Source organism: Oryzias latipes, chromosome 19 (genome assembly GCF_002234675.1).
Source record: "Oryzias latipes chromosome 19, ASM223467v1".
In the NCBI taxonomy this organism is placed as follows: domain Eukaryota; kingdom Metazoa; phylum Chordata; class Actinopteri; order Beloniformes; family Adrianichthyidae; genus Oryzias; species Oryzias latipes.
The window spans coordinates 4,375,558-4,394,860 of record NC_019877.2 but is presented as its reverse complement, the minus strand read 5'-3'; the positions used below and the strand labels follow the sequence as shown (position 1 = coordinate 4,394,860).

At 38.5% G+C, this 19,303-nt stretch overlaps 2 protein-coding genes across 3 annotated transcripts in view; both read left to right on the top strand.

Annotated features, from left to right (window-relative positions):
* Positions 1 to 5,530: 5,530 nt before the first annotated feature.
* On the top strand, positions 5,531 to 7,890 carry LOC111946419 (peptide Y). Its single transcript, XM_023949591.1, has 4 exons — positions 5,531 to 5,625; positions 5,701 to 5,888; positions 7,298 to 7,378; positions 7,655 to 7,890. Exons 2-4 carry the CDS (start codon positions 5,701 to 5,703, stop codon positions 7,677 to 7,679), a joined length of 294 nt encoding a protein of 97 aa, XP_023805359.1. The 5' UTR covers positions 5,531 to 5,625; the 3' UTR covers positions 7,680 to 7,890.
* A 97-nt stretch (positions 7,891 to 7,987) lies between these two features.
* LOC101158236 (MAGUK p55 subfamily member 2) overlaps positions 7,988 to 19,303 on the top strand; it is a 47,761-nt gene continuing 36,445 nt past the window's right edge. For both annotated transcript variants that reach the window (XM_023949589.1, XM_023949588.1), the window contains exons 1-2: positions 7,988 to 8,284; positions 16,761 to 16,835. In XM_023949589.1, the coding sequence (XP_023805357.1) occupies positions 16,805 to 16,835 (31 nt within the window). In that variant the 5' untranslated portion in view covers positions 7,988 to 8,284; positions 16,761 to 16,804. The remainder of the gene's footprint in view (positions 8,285 to 16,760; positions 16,836 to 19,303) is intronic.

Here is a 19,303-nt window from a genome sequence, read left to right as displayed (position 1 = left end):
CCATGCCTGGTTCACTACTCCTCTCTGTTAGGGACGTACGGTTGCTAGGCGACGGGACATCTACCGATGTAACGGCTGGAATTATTTAAAGGATAGACTCGTCTAAATTCATAACCGTTAACATCCGGCCTGCCTCGATGAAGGACCCGGCCACTGTTGCCCGGGAATTTGGACACACCCCCTAGACAGGTCCCCTGTGTGTCCCACAAGCCCATGCACACCCACATTCACACCTATTTAAAATAACCTATGAAGCATATTTTTGGATGGTGGGAGTCCCCGCCATCCCCACGCATGCATGGGGAGAACATGCAAAGTCCACACAGAAATGTCCCCCATTGATATTCTGGTTCAGGCCCGCCTAGCGAGAGCGCTAACCACTGCTCCACCGTGCAGCCTAAATCATACTTCAAATATCAAAATGCAAATCATTTTCTAACATCATAAACAGTTTTCAAAGATTTGATTCTGTCTCTTGCAGAAAAACAATAACTTCACCACAAAGTTTTGCATAAAACTGGATGAACTCAAAACACGTCACCTAAACAGAAAGATGTGTCCGTTAATTTAAACATGTTTAGTGACTGACGCCATTTTGATTATTGCATAATGGCGGCGGGCACCAACCAGCCCCCTATTTCACCTCTTTAGCCGTGCAAACAGGCCTGGCTGCATGTGAAGCACTCTGTGCACATTAGCAGCTCCCCCACTTTGACGATAAGGCTAAATCAAAGTGCAGAATCGTTTCCCCCTTTCTGCCTGTGATGGCAGGAAGGAGTCAGACATTCTAGCAGGAGATAGCACTCGGATGGACTTCTGTGTGCGTGTGTACACTTCCTTTTTCAACCCCTTTGTGTGTCTAATGTAAAATGGGAACAGAGAGGTGATTTTAACCTCTAGAAAAAAGCCCTATTCCTGGAATACTGGTGTAGAATAAGTACGTTTGCACTGAAAGTATCTCTATAAATGTTATGTAAAGTGCAGGAAATTTTGTTCAGGTGAAGTAGATGAAAAAGTTTCCAAAAGCAAGTCACCTCCCAGTGGTCTAACTGTCTGGGAGCCCAAACCGAACGGCTCTTCAGGTGTGCATTAGCCGGGGTTTATTAGCCTGCTACAACGTAAAGTGTGTGCGCTCCCTCTTATCTGTGCACGCTTATGTTCCCACTGTTTACCCATAAACACTGGAGCAAGATAATGAGTTTGTCTTGTCCACATTGTTGTCTCTCACCATTGACTTTTTATGGGCAGAGAGAGGTTGACTCAGCAGGAGAATTACCTGAAGTTTCAGGATGATCGCTGATAACAGTTACAAGCAACCTGACAGATGTCTGCTACCTGGAATAATAAACCGTTTGAAGATTATTTGTCTCTAAAAGCTCAAATAATGGTACAAATAATCACTCATCAATCAGTAACGCATAACAGCAAACCGCTAACAGTTTACATTGCACAATCATGACCGGGTAGTTTGGTTTTTCTTTACGCTTGACCTCCACAGACACGGAGATTTGTGTCTAAAGGGAGCTGTGTTTTTGACAGGGTCTTTGGGGCAGATAAAGTCAGAACCACTGTTTTTTATGACTCAATAAAAACCACATGTAAGGCATTCATCATCCTCTCCTGGGATCTGTAGTGTTTGACGCCGCCATAAATATATCTTTGATTCACACATTTAATCCGAAAATGTCTTTAAAATGTCATTTTGCGATTTATTTTCTTCGAACTTGAAAGCAAAATAAACTCATTCCACCGCTCTGTCACAGTTTTTATTTCATTAAAATGCCAAGAATTTGCTTTCAAAGAAAGAATTTCTACAGTTAAATGTTTTTTATATTAGGTTGATCACTTCCACGCCTTTAATTTTTTATTTTCTTTTGCTTTTTCACAAAAAAGCACGCAAACCTGTATAATTACAAATATATAGTTGCCCTTTTCCATTTAAACATTTTAGGGTTTGTGTGTTGTAGGTAAAAGTATATCCCAGATTTTCCCTTCATCCTTTCAATGGCAGCAGATGGGATTCATTAGACGGCAGGTGAACATTTTGTCTTTGAACTGATGAGAGAAAAGGAGAAAAAAAATGTCTGTGAGAAAAAAACGATGGCGAGACGACGGCGTCAGAGCCAGAAACTGCAGCTGGCGTGTTGGGTCAAAAGTGGACGAGGAGTCAAGATTTATGAATCCAAAAAGGAGGTGAGGCTGGCGGTTATGGTATCCACACTGACCCAGGTCTGCTGGGGGCTCCTATGGTTATGTGAGCGCCCATTCTTTAAAGAAGGAGTGGCTTTAGGATAAAGCTGGTGGAGGTAGTGTCATGATCTGGGCAGTGTTCTACTGAAAAAGGTATTCTTGTCTCTCGAATTTCTCATTGTTCTTTGAACAAGATGTTTTGCCTCAAAGACCCCCCCTCCCATCATCTATTTACCTTTTTTTTAAAGTGGTCTTTTAATTATAATTATGCCATTTTCAGCCCAAAAGAAATCTTTGTTGTTTTCCAGGGCATAGTTTCTGCAGAGCAGCAGGAGTTCATGAGAAATTCACCTCTGTATTGTGAGTGAGACTGTTGGCGCAGAGTAAGGCTGCCCTGACTTCCCATCATCCCTTGGTTTTCACTCTTCTGCTAGTTTACAGCCCCTGATGGCCGAAATGTTACCAATGCAACAAAATGGCGAGTAACATCTGGTCGGCAAGCTCCAATATTATTCACCTGGTATCTGAGCCAGATGCCAGCTCAGACGAGGAAGACGAACATGGATGTAGTTTTCTACAAGTGGGTGCATCAGAATAGAGCAGAGCAGGGAGCTTATGACCCACCGATTGTTTTTTCTTCATCTGCTCCTTAAATGATTTTTTTCAATATATGTCCTGCATAATGAGAGAAAATCCATGACAACAGGTTAAAAACACCAAAAACAAGATTTTTTTTTATTAGAGTAGATCTCTGATACATTTGGAAGCTCCTTTTGGAGCAGCATCAAAACAATCTGCTGTTAAGAGATCTGTTATTTCACCTTCGGGTGGTATCAAGTTGGGTCATGGCGTCTGATGAAGCCACTTGGATGAGTGGTGAGGAAATTAGACTTAACTTCCAGATGAATGACTCAACTTCAAGACGACGACACCTGGATGGATGAGAACCTACGTCCTTCAGGGATTTCTGGACTCAGGAATAATCACATTAAATCTTGTCTCAACTGAAACTGCATATCATGATAACCCCTAAAAGAGACGATGCAGTCTGACTCTAAAGCCATTGTGAATAAGAAGCTCAAAGACATCAGTAACTCCTAAATAATTCACACATTACTAGTTGAAGAAAATTTAACACTCATAAACAATGCATGACTGTTGTGAGTAAACAGAATGAGAGAAAAAGGTTTCTAAAAATCCCATAACCCACAATTCCTTTAGTAAATTGTAAATATCCGTGAACTGGTTTTTGTTCGTTTTCTGAATTTTTACCAGCATGATTTGTCTTTTATTTCTCCCACATCTGAATTGATCCAGGAATTATTTCAATGTTCTTGGTTTTTGTCCTCTTCTCTTGTCGCTTTGTACCAAATCCAGTCGTGTCTTGCTAACAAGTTGAATACTTTTGCTGTCAGTTGTTAGATTTTGCAGGTTACCAGCATTTGGATCTCCAAAAGAACATCAATTTGGACATAAAGGTTTTTTTTAAAAAAAATGGTAGAATCTTGACATTTGGTAACAAGATTTTTTGAAAAGGTCAATTAAAGTTGACGCAGTCAGCGGTGAAGTTTAAAGGTGAACACTTTTTTAAAGAAGAGAAAATACGTTTTTGCCTAATAAGAAAAAAAACAGCTAAATAAAATGATCTATACACACTAAAAACAGGAAGTTGATATGAATAATTGCATTATTATAAAACAAATGATTAGAACCCCCCCCCCCAAATCTTGTCAACAAGTTGATTAACAACACTCAGCCTGTACTAAGATAAACGTTTAAAGATTTAGATTATTAATGATTATTGATGGTTATTAATGAATGAAATAATCAATCTAAAATAAAAAATGTATATATCCTGCAGAATTTATCCATGTATAAATTTAGGTTTAAGTGCAAAGAAAATATAAGAAGACAGTTTTTGTTCTCTGATGCGTTCAGCAGGTATTCACACTCAAACAGATTGCACTTGTTGTTTAGGCGCTGCTGTTTTTTTTTTTTTTTTTTTGGCGTCATGAAGCGAACAGCCGACCGTGAAGAGCCAAGATAAACAGAAGCTCCAGCAGCTCCAGCAGCTCGTAAAATGTCACCAATTCCATTAAAGTGAGTCTGCGTATCAAACCTGTAAGATATCAGAGCACACAATGTCTTTGTGGGGGTGCATGTTGACTGTCATTTTTATGATTGAAATAATTATGGAAATATACTTTTATGACAGATTAGAAGCCGTTCAAACTACTTTTTTTTTACATTTTTTTTTACAACTGAAGGGGTTTGATAGCAAACTGTAAATAATTTTAACTTTAACTGTACTTTTTAATACTAAACATTTAGTACCTTAAATTAAATAAATTGAAATAAGAAAATGTTTCATGTTTTATTGCTCAGGCAGCTGCAAAGTTTTATGTTACTATTTTAGATTTCTGGGAAAAAACATAAAGTAAAGATTTTAAAGGTTTACTTTTTGTGAATGCAATTTGGGTAAAATGGTATATATATATATATATATATATATATATATATATATATATATATATATATATATATATATATATATATATATATATATATATATATATATATTTCAATTTTCGAGAATGTCTACATTATTTTCCATGTTTTCCAAATAAAATTAAAAAAAACATTTGTAATTATTTTAGGATTTTGTTAAAAAAATGGTTTAATAAAAACAAACAGAGATTAGGAATTTTATTCTTTTAACTCAAAGAAAACTCAATCTTTTAAGTGAACCAACTTAGGCCAGAGACTTAAAATAGGGGTAATTGGGCTTAAATAGTTATATGGAGAGAAAGCATGTTTGAAAATTAAAAGAAAAAATAATAAATTTCTAAATACATCTAGATTTATTTAGAATTTTTGGAATATTTTTTATCTTTAAATGCCCAATATTTGTCATTAGAATCATCTTATTTCATCTTGACTGTATTTTTGAAGTCGTTTAATTCTTCAGGAAGAGAAAATATCCAGATAATATAGTCATAGATTGAAGGGTCACCTCATAGCAGCAGAGATAAAACTGTAACGTAAGAGATTTCCATCAGAATCTTTTTCTGATATTTTCTGCTTCGTGAGTCTGAAGTTTCTCCGTGCAGAGCAGCTGATCCTTCCAGAGGCGCTGTCCGTGGTGCTGAAACCCACAAAATGATGTCAAGATCTCATTACAGTTTGAAAAACAGACACGAGACTCGTTTAGAGCAAAAAGCCCCCCAATAAAAGATTAAAAACCTGCAGGGTTAAAACAAACAACAAACAGTTGAGATCCGAGCGCGTCCACCTGGTTTCCTTTTTCCTTCAAATGTAATTAAACACGCACGCGCGTCAGGTGTCCGTGCCACACTATAAAACCCCGGGATCTGAGAGGAGAGCAACAAGACAGGGGCAGCACCGAGGTGACAGCATCCAGAGACCAGTCGAGTTGTGAGTTGCGCCACAAGTTTTGGTCGAAGTTTCCGTCAGTTTTTCCTCCTCCTTGAAAACTCTCTCCTCACTCAGATGGCCAAAATGCTGAAATCGTGGGCGATGTTTGCCGCGCTCGTCCTTTGCCTTCTGGTGTGTCTGAGCAGCTTTGCGGACGCCTACCCCCCCAAACCGGAGAGCCCGGGGAGCAACGCGTCGCCGGAGGACTGGGCCAAATACCAGGCAGCTGTCAGGCATTATGTCAACCTCATCACCAGGCAGAGGTGAGCCATGGGGATTCCATTTCTGTCCCTGGGGGGATTCACCAATCAACCATGCCGTAAATTAAAAAATTACAATGGAAAGATTTAGTTGGTTTATTTTAAACTTAATACATCACCAGAGATTTTAAAGGACAAATAGTTGAAAATAGGATGTGAATTTTTCTAATTGTTAAAATTCTAAACAAAGGAGTCAAAAACATGGAGCAACCAAAACAATCAGTTAAACAAACCAAATCACCCCAAAAACTTGTTAAAAAGGAAAATATAATCAGTGTTGCTTAATTAGGCTCCCAAATTTAAAAATAAGAAACAAAATGAATGCTTTGATGCAAACCACAAATATACCTACATGCTATATTGCAGAAATATATATATACACACACACACACATATATATATATATATATATATATATATATATATATATATATATATATATATATAGGTTTATTTCCCTCTTTTTTTGCTTTTTCCAAGTAATGTTAAAGGGACAGAAAAATACGTTTCATTTCCCAGGTATAAAAACTCATGTAAGATCTTTGTTTTTTTGTTCGATGAAAATGAAAACAAATAAATGGGGAAAAAAGACTTTTCCTCTCACATTCCAACATTTACTTGCATTACTTTTGTAGGAAGGGTAAAACTTTACAAAAAGTATATAAATTTCCACGAATTTTACACAAATCTAGATAAAAAGGCAGGAAAAACTGTCAAATACTTGGTTATTGTATTTTTTTTAAATTATTCTTCAGGCCCTTTTTTAAGTTTAGGATTTGTTTGACTTTTTTTTTTAATTTAAGTTGTAGTCAAGATTTCTCCTCTGCATTTAATGCAAGAGTGTTTTTTTAATGTTTGGTTTCTGCAGAACACTAAAGGCAGAAGGATGGGTGAACCTTTTACTTGTGGCAAGTTCCTCTAAATTTTCCTGAAAGAAACTAAGCGTGCCCTTGTTTTAACATCTCTAGTCTGTAAATTAAGGGGCCAGACCTTCTTAAAAATCTTTGTTCTTCACGCTGGAACCCATCCATGCCACAAATGGATGGAGACTTTCTCCAAAAACAAAAACAAAAAAAACAACCAAACAAACAAACAAACAAACAAACAAACAGAAAAGGGGAAAGTGGAGCATTTCCCAAAGTGGAGAAACCCTGCTTTATCTCAGAGATAATTGTCCCTTTGAGTTGTGATTTGTGCTGCACAGATTGCCATCATATGGACAAAGCCTCAGCAGGGTGTTTGCAGTTACCCTACTTTTGTGGACGGCTTGATGAATTCCGAGAAATGATTTTTGCTTCTGATTGAAATTCAGAGCAATTGGTTGGGAGGGTCAAAGCCCTCATCTGACGAGTACAGGGGGGGGTCACTCACAATGTTTGATTGCAGTTACATGTATGTTTGATTCATCACAGGTATGGGAAGAGATCTTCCCCTGAGCAGGCGGCGGCTTGGCTGCTGTTTGGGGCAGATTCAAGTCAAGATGCAGAGCCTCGGTAAGAAGATTGATGGCAGGTTTTCAACAGACATTTGCCATTGGAATCAGGAAAGCTAACTTTATCCAGCAAAGGATTTTTTTAAATCAGTTTTTCCAAAGTTTCAGAACAATATATATAAAAAAATCATTTTAGACAGGACAGAGAATTTGTTAATTATTAAGCAAAAAAAAAACAGGTTGACATTGATGCCTGTTTTTAGTCACTCCGGAACTACAAAAACAACTGTACGTTTTAAGTCATACATTTTAAAATTCTGTTTTTTTATATTTGCAGGTCTGACTATGTTGAACCGTGGTAAATGAGCTCAACCCTACAGAGAGAGACTCCCTGCACTGGACAAGTCCTCTAGATTTGATTATTTAATGTGCATGCAAATTTCTTTCTCTCTCATCCTGTTTGTCTGCTGCTGTCAGTAAATGTATGTACCTGTTCTTTCTCCAAATTTGTAAATAACTTCTGTTATGTAAAATAATCTCTTTACAATAAAGATTAAAGTGGATTTAAAAGTTGGGGTTCTATTTGTTTGCAGCAGTTACATGAGCTGCCACTAGGTGTCGCCATATCTCCAAGTAAAAAGGGTGTTCCTGCAAGTTGGGCCAGTGCAGGTTCTTAAAGGGGTTCAGATATCGACGAGGGCGGGCGGCCGGTTGGGCTCTGGAACCAAAGACGCATTTGATAGACACAAAAGGCTGCGGGTCGTCTCCTGGGAAACGGACTTGGCGTCGCTACTGGATGGAGCTGCTGGTGACGGGGCGCGCGTGGCTGTAGGTAGATCGCAGCCTGTGCTGCGGAAGTGACTGCAGAGGACAGACAGATACGCAGCTCTCTGCTCGCTGGTTCCACAGACCCCGCTGCCGCAGCTCGGAGTGCTGGGGAGACATCCAGAGAAAGGTGACCGCGCAGGTGAGCAGCGTTCAGCCTGTCGTTCACCCGCAGAGCATTTGACTAATGTAAGTGCATCATATGGTGCATTTAGAGGAACACGCGAGCAGAAGAACTCTTCCGTATGCTCATCTTCAGGTGTCCTCCATTAGACTATTATTAGCTAATTAACTGGATAGCTCCTTTTTGGACCATTTTTCTCCCCGTAGATATGATATAAATGACCCTACTTCATGTTTTTATGGTGAAATTTATTTTTAACATAGCCTTCTTATATATTTGACAGCTGTTTAATAGCAGTGCCATTTAAACAACGCTGGCATATTCACATTAAAATAGAGATGAACTCAGTTCCAAATAAAGAACACTCATAACAAAGGCTGGATGAATGCACCTGTTCATCCTTATTGCGCATGCTCAGACCATGATTCAGCGTAATGGGCTCAAACATAAGGAGAAACATGTAAGTCGATCTTATTGTTCGTTACAATATTTGAGACATCAATGAAAAGAAAAAAATAAAATATGCGGAATATATGCAATAAAAACAGTAGTAAGTAAAAGTTCCCAAATTATTTTGATATATATAGGTTTTAAATTAAACAAGACATTTTTTCTGTAATCTTTATTGAAATTAAGATTTCACAACAGTTTTGATCATGTATTTTCACAATGTTATGCAAAATAATACAGAAACGTGTTCTTATTGGTAGACTAAAAATGCATTTTGATGCTTTACAGGTTTGCAGTTAGTTTGTGGTTGTGATTGATCCATCATGTTTCTCCTTTCTAAGCCTTTTTATTATTGAAACAAGCAGAAAAAATGATGTTTTGCTGTGAAGAAAATTGAAAGTTAATAGTTTGGTCCAGGGTGTGGTCCTTTTTTCCCTTCTATTTTTATTTTTTCTAAACCAACTCTGCAAAACTCACTTGATTTAGGTGACCAGCACCAGCTAAGGCAGAAGCACTTGACAAATCAGCAGGACAACATCCCTAAAAACCATAGTTTGACTTTCCTGGTGTAGGTCCTTTAAGCTGTTGAGAAGTTTCACAACTGCATTTTAGGTGCTACCGATGGGCCAGAGCTGTCTCTAGATTTCATTTGCAGAACTGGAACTGTTCCCGAATCGAGTGAAAATCCGTTTATATGTAAGAAAATGTTTTTAGCGGATGAACCATCAAAACATTTCGGCATGTTGGTCATTAGTCAAAATGGGATTTTTCATCTGTGTGGCAACTTCACACCTGAATTTGAATTTTATTTTGTTGCCATGGCGATTGTCCATTGAACCCTTGACTTTCCAGCCGGACTTGACCTGTCGTCCTCTTGCTGTAAGGTGGCGGTCCTAATCTCTGCAGCCCCTGCAGCTGCACTTCATTATGGCTGTCAAATATTTGTTGACTCTCGACGGTGAGATTTCCTCATGCTGTTGTTTAGCCCAGACCTCATCCCTTTGGCAGCGGAACTATGCTGGAATCTCGCCCACACTAATGAACTGAAGAGTCATTGAATGTTGTTATTTTGAAAGAGTCCTCTGAGATAATCTCTTTGGAATTGTAAACTTACAATACATTATTCATAACCCCCACTCTAGGATTTGAATTATAAACAGCTTTCAGTTGAAGATTTGTTTTAAGAAGCTTTTCCCCCCACATTTTTCTGTTGGAATTTGGAGATTTAAAAAAAAAAATGTTTTTCATTGACCTTTTTGTGTTCATGTCAAAGAAAAGTGGTGCGGACAGATTAAAAAGTACTCAATTTTCAAGAAAAACTAAAGGAAAATAAAAAATCCATGCCTATATTTAAATAAAGATGTTGTTCCATCAGCAAATCTTTAAAATAGTTGACATTTCACCGTTCTGTTGCTGTTCATTTCCCCACATCAATTGAGTTATAAATCTAATTTTCACATTTAAGGGATAAAGTGACAAATTCAGACTTTCTTGTTCCAATAAGAGTGCTAATGGTCTCATTCAGAAACCACTTGTGGTCTTTTTATGTCCAAAGGTGCTTCTACAATACAAAACTCTACAGATAATACAAGACACTTCAACAACCTTTCCAGGTGTTTCTTTTTATTTTGTCTTGTTTCTTTTACTCTCACAATGCTAAACGCTTTTGAGGAAATGTGTATTTCGGTGTTTGACAAGTTAACGGCAGCTTCCAAGAATCACTTCACTGACCTTCTGAGCCGCAGCTGGACGGATTTTCGCCTTATTCTTGGAAATTATCGGAGCTGTGGCGCACGTGTAGATAAACCTGTGCCGGTGTGGGACCCTAGATTTTTGGGGTCTTAGGACTAACGTGGCAACGCCACAAAGAGATTTCTTTTCACATCTAGGTGTTTGTAAAGGTGTAGTAGTGGTTGTTAAGAGCATTCAGGAGAGCCAGGCCTTTGGGACAGAACCTGTAAAAATGTAATGGATAAACTGAAACAGAACTTAAGCGGGACAAAACTCAAACCAGACAGCGGTGACTCAGGACAGGGAAACTCAGGAGGGTCTGACAATGGGTAACTGATACCAGTGGCCTAAATAACTAATTAACTAGCAGAAAGCAGTGGAGATGGTTGTAAACTCAAAGCAGGCATGATCACCATTAAAAGACCAATTGAATCCTGAACTAAAGATTATCCAAACAAAAAATCATAATATTAAAACCAAACCTAAAAAAAAACAGTTTGTAATTTTTGTATGATCTCGTTTTCTCAAATATTTTAATACTTCGATAATCGATAATCGAATAATCAAATTAACTAAAAATTTGAGGCAGGTTTTGTATTTTTCAGGCTAAAAACGAACTTTTATTAAAGAGCCTCTCCATAAAAATTGTGTTTTTGGTGTTTTTCTAACATGTTCTTGTTTTTATGATGGAGGAAATTTATTAAGAAAGCCCTTTACTATGTAAACCATTGTGAATCAGGTGCAGATGAAAAATGCTGTTTAAAAATAGATTGTAGGAGTGACGTAGAAGCTATAATCAGCGGGTCACATGCTCCCCGCTCTGCTCCATTCTGATGCATCCACCTCAAAACTGTACGGCTTGATTGGCTGAATATTGCTCGCCATTTTTGTTGTGCTGATAATGCTAGATTGGGGCTGTAAGCTAGCGTGAGAGAGTGTAAACAGATGGATTATGGGATGTGAAGATGGGGTTACTGCACGTCACACCTCAGAGTTGAATTTTGAGTGAACTCCTGTCGCTCTGCAGGAACTATGTCCTAGAAACCGACAGATTTTTTTAATTTTAGCTAAATACGGCAAAATCATAACTAGAAGACCTCAGGGAAACTTTGAAAATGGATCAAAAGATTATCGAAGTGGGACTTTAACTTAAAAATATACAGTTTTATTGATTTAAAGTGCCACCTTTGTTCAACTTTTATAAGCAAAAGCAATTGGTTTTAGGTTTTGGATTTAATATCTTTGGTATTTCAGAGAGTATTAGAAAGAATAAAATAAAGACTTGTAGAGTCAAAGTACACCCCCCCCCCCTTGAAATTTCCTTTTTTTTTTATTCTTTAAGAAGAAAAAAATGCTCCCTCTTCAGTGGATTTCTGCATTCAAATGCAGATTTTGTTTAGAGGTCAAATAAAAGGCCCACTTAATCTGATAATAGCCATTATAATATTTTTGAAGTATATTTACTGACCTTTAGATTCTTGTTCTGAACAGAAGAGCAGAGATGTTTGCATGAATCCAGGCAGGTTGATGATTATACACTCTATTAGCGGCTCAGGTCTCATTTCCTTAAACCTTTTCATCTGCCGGTGATGCATGCATGACATTTCTCAGATAATCCACAAAAACAGCAAGATCAAGTCATATTACATCATTTTTTCACATTCAAAATGTCAAAAATACGAAATTTTAACCTGAGATATTTCTGATTATTTTGATGTTTTATTTTCATTTTCGATTTCAAGTCAGATTATTAAAAGAAACGTGACATTTTAAGTAGTAATGCAAGAATTAAAATACAGACAGTAGAAACAGTTTGAAAAAGAGTCAAAATCATAACATGAAGGGAACATATTTCTTCCAAGTTGACATCGTGTGAAAAAGCAGGCCTCTTTTAAATCCATTATTTTTGAAGCTCAGTGGTTTTAAACAATTTCTGATGAATACAATTCTTCAGGAAGAACTGTGACTTTGGTCCAGTCAAGATATTAACTAATTTTAATGTATTTTTTCATGAGAAGTTTAAAAAAAGGACATATAATCAAGATGAATCAATACCCCTTAGTCCAGAAGCTGCAGAAAAAGACTCTAATTAAAACATTTCCTGAGGTTTGGTAAGGTCAACCTTATTACCTTTCAATAGACCCAATTTTAGCTCCATCTTATTATTATTTTACGCATTTTCCCTTGTTGCCATGGCAAAACGCGGGGGGAAAAAGAGGCAGCGAGCTCCTCATGGTTGTCTTGGATACGACAGTTTTCCCTTGTAAAGTAATGAGAAGAGTGGAGCCTGTGGGAGCGGGAGTGGGTTATTTTTAGGCCTGACGCCAGCACGCATGTGTGGATTAAGGCTTGTGTTGCCGGTGCATGCGTGCGTTCATGCATGCATGCGTGGCACGTTGGCAGCTTTTAATGAAGCCTCGGTGTGAAAGTAGCTCGTGGCGTTTTGCGACTCTCCAAACAAACACCTGAGCCGCTGCTTGTGTCGCTGCTCCAGGACAGAAATGTACTGCATGCAGATGTGTGTGGTTGTGTGTGTGTGTGTATATATATATATATATATCTATATATATATATATATACATAATGTGTGTGTATATGTAGCTTGTTTGACTGAAAAAAAATTCTGATCTCATAGGTTTTCATACATTCTTTTTACTTTCAATTCCTGTTTGATTTACCAAAGATTTGTTTGAGAACATATAACATTATGTGCGTTTGCACAGATGGCTCTGGAAATGTGAGGTCATAGCATCTGCTGGCTTCCTGCTTTACAATGAAGAACATGGAGGTTGACTCAGAGAGCAGAGACAGTTTAGATAGATGCGATACAGAATCGCTGTGCAGACTCATCCACAACTTCCATGTCAGGATTTTTCCTGCTGCAGCAACAGAGTTGGAGTAAATAACACTGTGGAGACTGACTGTGAAATTTCACGATTTGAATAGAGGCACAAACAATCTCATTAGCTCTCTCATACCTCCATCATAGGGAAAAGAACAATTTTATCCCAGAAGAATTTGAGTTTAATTTGGTTCTTTGTAAGAAGCTTATTTTCTGGCTAAAAGTCTAATAAAGGAAATAACTGGATAAAGAGCTCTTTATCAGGAGGATTAAAGCATTCCGGAGCATTGTAACAGTTTTACAGCAGAAATGCAACCCAACACTACAGGTGTACCAGCTTACAAGATAAGCCGGCACTTTCTAACACCTGTTTCTTTTGAATTTGAATTTGGAGATGTCAAACTTTGACTGATTTGGATACATTTAAGCAGCTTATGATGACAGGCGTTTTATCTGAAAACACCAGTCTGTAACTGTCCCTATGCTGGCAATAGAGCAGTTAAAAAAAAAACAGCGGTAAAAGGATAGAAATGTTGTGTTCTGACACTTTGTGCGACAGGTAACACAAGTGAGGAGATGAACCAGAGAGGGCTGAGAAATGAACATGGAACAGGAAATGATCTGTTGAAGAATCCATTGTAGTGAAGCAAGGGAGGATTGGATATTTAGAGAAGGTTTAACAGAACTGAAAGTGAAAGAAGAGTTTATTCAACACAAAAGACAAAATGTATGGAAACAACTTTTGTCCAAACAATTTGCATCTTTGGACGGAAGAAACGCAACCCCATGCGTGGTGGTGTAGAGGTTGGTGCTCTTACTTCACAGTGAAAAGATCTTGGTTCAAGTCCTAACTGGGACCTTAAGTTTAGGTTAGTTCTTTGTTTTTGCACATTTAAAGTACAGCAAGAACCATTAAAAGACAATAGTTTATTTTTATTACAATATGGAATGGTTTATAACTTTTGACAGAGGTTTACATGACTTCCTTTCAAAATAAGACGCCCTGTGTCTCACAGGATTATCTCAGCAGTGACAGAAAACAGTTTATTTTACAGTTTGTGGTGCATTTCAGTCTGAAATAGTCCAATCTAACCAACCAAAGTTAAATCAAAGCGAATTAAGTGACCCTCAGTATAATTTTCTAATCATGAGGAACACTTGAAACCCTTGAAATTGATCAAATATAGAAATATTATAATCAGGTGCACCTTAAGTATGAATTCTGGTTGTGCTTACTCACCTCAAATCGATTTTCTGTGGCACACAAGACACAGACCCCTGATTTACACTGTCAAATGTCTACAATACACCATCAATCTGACACCATGAGGTTCTCTACAGTAACAAAGGCAGACTACAAGACAATTTTCCTCCTGGCCTGTCACTGCTTTTCAGAAAGCCTTTGGATCGGAACAGATTGTTACATTAATCAGTTTGAACCCAGTTTGAATCCAGGATCTCTAAATCTGATGTAAAAACCTGAGCCTTCTTCAAAGCAGTATTTTGTTGTTGAAGAAGCACAGTCAAAGCGGAGATGTTGCTCTTTTCTCTCAGCTCCTCCAGAGCGCAATACTGAATAATAACAATAATAAAGAGTTTTAGGGTGTGTGGAATCAGATCGACTCCAGACCAGTTCACTCTGTCAGATCATGTAAAAATTCTTTTGTACTCATGCATTAAAAAACAGAACGTGTGCACAGAACACCTCAGAGTACTATGGGAGCTTGTGAGGGACATTAATAAGGTTGCTTTTTCTGACATTTTGGTGTCATAGCAGATGAGATGTAGATTTATTGGTGTCTGCCTGTCAAAGGGGCCCAATCATACCCCAGTTCTAACCCCTAAGAAGTGTGAATTCAGTCCCCCTGAAAGGGTCAGAACAACGCTCGGGGCCATTGAGCTGCAGACTGAAGCTGATGGAGGAGAGCAGCCAGTTATACAACCTGTAGGCAGTTTTTGTGCAGAATCCAATTACTTTTAAGGCAATGCAGCTACTGTTCTATAGAAAAGTTAAGTTCATGTTGAATTTCAAGTAGAAGAGGACCTTCATGTGGGTTTGTGGGAACTGCTCATGTAAGAGGTGATGATGGACTTCCTGTGGGCAGAGTTATGATGTTCTTCGAGTCCCTCATGGTAGGAAAAACAGGATTACAGTCTATATAAAATGACTACGGATTGCAAAGCTCACTTTAAATAGGATCAATGCTTGAATGATGAAATGTGCCCTAAAAATAAAGGAAAAATTAACTGTCAGGGTTAAATTTTTATGATTAGTTGGTGGAATTTCTGTAATCTGACATCGTGTTGATAAACTACGCCGTCACCAAACTGTAGTCGTGCTTCATTGTGTCAACACAGCTGCTTCTTCTGTGTGGAGAATCAGATACATGAAAACGGACACCAACGCTTCAAAGACATCTTCTTATTTAAGCTTATTTTGAAAAGAGCTGTGAGATTGATCTGCTTTTGTAAAAACTGTTACCAGGAGAGCACTTTAGCTGTAGTAATAAAAGATTAATATGATTCCATTTGGCGGCTGACGCAAAGTGAATTTCTTCAGCTTCTAAAATCAATTACTTTGGAAGGCAGACAGAAAGGCTTTATTATGAAGTAATTGTTCATAACGGAGCTGCCGTGTCGTCCCGGACTGTTGGATTTGAGTTCTTAGATGTGGAAGCAGAGGGGACGGCTGAATGTTGCGGCGCATGTTGATGCACATGTTGATGCACTGTGACCCTGTGGTGACTTTGCCCCGTTTTGACCATCACATCATTAGTTCTGCCGTGGAAGGCCATTGTCATGGCAACTAGGAATTAGTCTTCCTGGATAGGGTGGTCTCTGCTGTTGCCCCCCCCTCACACACACACACACACTATTGTTCTTCATTCTCTATCTCTCTGTATTCCCACTCTGACCTCCGCCTCAGGTTTCCATGCAGCTTCCACGCCTCACAGCTGTCTTCAGTCTGTTTCAAACACCATCGATTGTCTCTGTTTCTTCCACGACTCCTTCTTTTTTCTCTGCGGGTGTTGCACATATTTCCCATGACCCAGAGGAGCGCGTCCACGCAGCTTCCTTCATTTGCTTGCTGCCTGATGTTAAATGGATCAATTACAGTTAACTCAGATCCTCACTAAGCTAATGTTAGCTGGCCTGCCCACTCATCCGTCTTCCCAACTGTTGCTAGCTACATTCCCAATGGACGTGACGGCTATGACCGGATGTTTCCAGTGCAACTGAATGCTCTATTTATAGTATTAATATAGTTGCTTGCCGTATGTGGGGGCTAGGAACAAAATGGGGAATTCTCTGCAAGCTTCATGACTGGAAAAGCCGGAAAAGACTCCCCTTTAGCCTGTCATTTATCACAAAAATAGAATCCCTTGCTACACTCAAGCTTGATGTTGCAGCTTTTTTTTTCTCAAAGATTGTGTCAGTTCCAGACTCAGTTTTTGCTTCTTTTCATTTCAGCGTACAAGTTTAGCAGACGACACTTGGAGGAGTTCAACTTCAGAATGCCTGTGGCAACATCCTTCTCGGACTCCGGTGAGTGTCTGCTTTGGGTACGAGGAGCTGCACATATAGCGAGAGGCCGAAGTTCTGTGGGAGGAGACGCTGAATGGACTGTAGTAATCCCTGCATCCAGGACATGCTCTGCTTCTCATCTCCTGTCTCCTAATGCCACTTAATGAGCTGACTAATGGAGCACTAAAATTGTAGCCTTACAGTCGGGATCAGTCACATCTGGCAAGACAGAAGTACACAACAGCAAAACTCTGTCGTGCTCGAAAAGAGAGGATTAGTCTTGTTTTGTGCACGTCAGATCAGCAGCATAAGAGAATACCCACAAAAAAACCCAAAGATATCCTGCAAAGGTTTGACTCATCAGATGCAACATTATGTTTTTCTAACGTTGTCATGACAACCCACTCAGAGGGAAATTGTGTTTTTCATGCTCTTGTTGCACTTTTCTGACGATGGAGTACCAATTTAAGGAAAATTGAGATTAAAACTGTATTTCTGAGAATTTTCTTATTCAAAAAGTTATTAATTTGGAGAAGATGAATAAAATGTTTTTGGAAAAAAGAGCGTATTTGTTACTAAAAATACAACGGGCGGGTCACAAGCTCCCTGCTCTGCTCCTGATGCTTCCACTTGTAGACTAGATCCACGTACGCCTTCGTTTTCCTCGTCTGAGCTGGCTCAAAACTATGAAGGCACTTCATAGTTAAACACTCGAGAATGTTCTTTTTTAAAATATAATTTTCAATCCAAATGTTTTCATCCAGATTCCATTTTTTTTTCATTCTCACTCCACGCAGCTCCTCCTGGCCCGGAACCTTCTATCAAATTTTACAACCCTTTGTGGCCCACGAGTCAAAAAGTTTGCCCACCCCTGCGTTAAAGCATTTTTCAACTGGAGCTTAATCTTCTGTTTCACATGAAAAGCCAACAACAGGAACAGCAGTTGCTTCCTTATATCTGAAACTTAAGGGAAAAAAGTGTCAGGTTGGTACAATCATAATAAAAAACCAATGCAACCAATTTAGTAGAAAAGAATACATTAGATACATTTAATATTGCTATATTGATCCATTGCTAAACAATTCTTTATTAACATGTAAAAATCTTTATAACTCTAGAATCATCTGTTTTGGAAGACTATTTACTTTGATGTTTCATGTCAAAGAATTTTCAAGGACACTGCAGGGAGTTGAACCCCGTCTAGCTGAAGCCAGAGTACCATCTACCAGTGCCTTTTGCTTTTTTGACTGAACATGGAAGCAAAACCTGGATTCCAACCAGCATTCGACTTCAAATGACGATCTAATTGTTCATTTATAAACTTTAAAATCTATTGCACATTACAATATGTACTTGTGTCACATGTAAGAAACCGAACATTTCATAACAAATGTACATTTCCAAGGCAAGATGAACTTTTAAAATGAACACATGCATTAAAAGAGAAAAACTCAACAACTTACCTTTGGCCCTTAAAATACTCATCTGTTATGAAAGAAAGCTAAAGTTACTCCAGGATTCACAGATCTCACAGATCTTTCCTTGTTGAAATAGCCAGGCTCTCTAATTTGGTATATACTAACCCCCCTTCTTCTGTGTCCATGTATTATTATCCCTCTTTGTTGGTTCCATACTTGTAATAAACGGCCTAGCTGCCATTTATTGCTGACCCCTCTCTGGTTTGTTTGTTTGGTCTTTATGTTACACATTCATACCTTTTTACTTAGCAGCATGCATTCAAATGGATGTAACAGTGGGGCGGGGGTGGCTCCAATTCAGGCAACATTATCAGAACTTCATGGAACCGCTCTTGGTCTGGCTCGTCGCTTAGGACCTGTCTGCTATGGGTGACAACAGCAGGGGCATTAGCCCCAGACATCTTAGCTCTTAGGATCACTGGATCTCCCAAACCCCTCCACACCTTTAAAGTGGCAATTTACTGAGGGCTCCAGTGGCGGTTCTACACTAACTTACTCCCTGGGCGAGTAACCCCACCAGCCCCCCCCCCCCCCCCCCCCCCCCCCCCCCCCCCCCGACACATACAAAATTTGACAACATCCTGTTGTGTTCCCTATCCTCTATTTAGCCATTTTACTCAAAAAAATGCATGAATTTTCTAGACTCGTATTACAGGGGGGTCAAACTCAGTCACACAGGGGCCTAAGTTAAAAACACGCTTAAGGTTTTGAGCCGAAGAAGGTAAGATTTACTGAACTACACACTAAAGCTAAACTTTTAAACCTTTTACACTGAACTTATTGAACATAAATATGAATAAAAACAGGTACATTAATCCAGAATAATTCAAGTTAAACATAAAATAACTTGTAATAATTTGTTCTCCATTTAAATATATTCTGTCAAAATTATACAAATATGAACATGCTGCAGGACAAAACAAAGAAAGCCTGGAAATATTAATAAGAAATTACATATCAAATAATTCCATTTTTTTGCTCTTTCATCATTTTTTAGAGCATTTTTTTTAG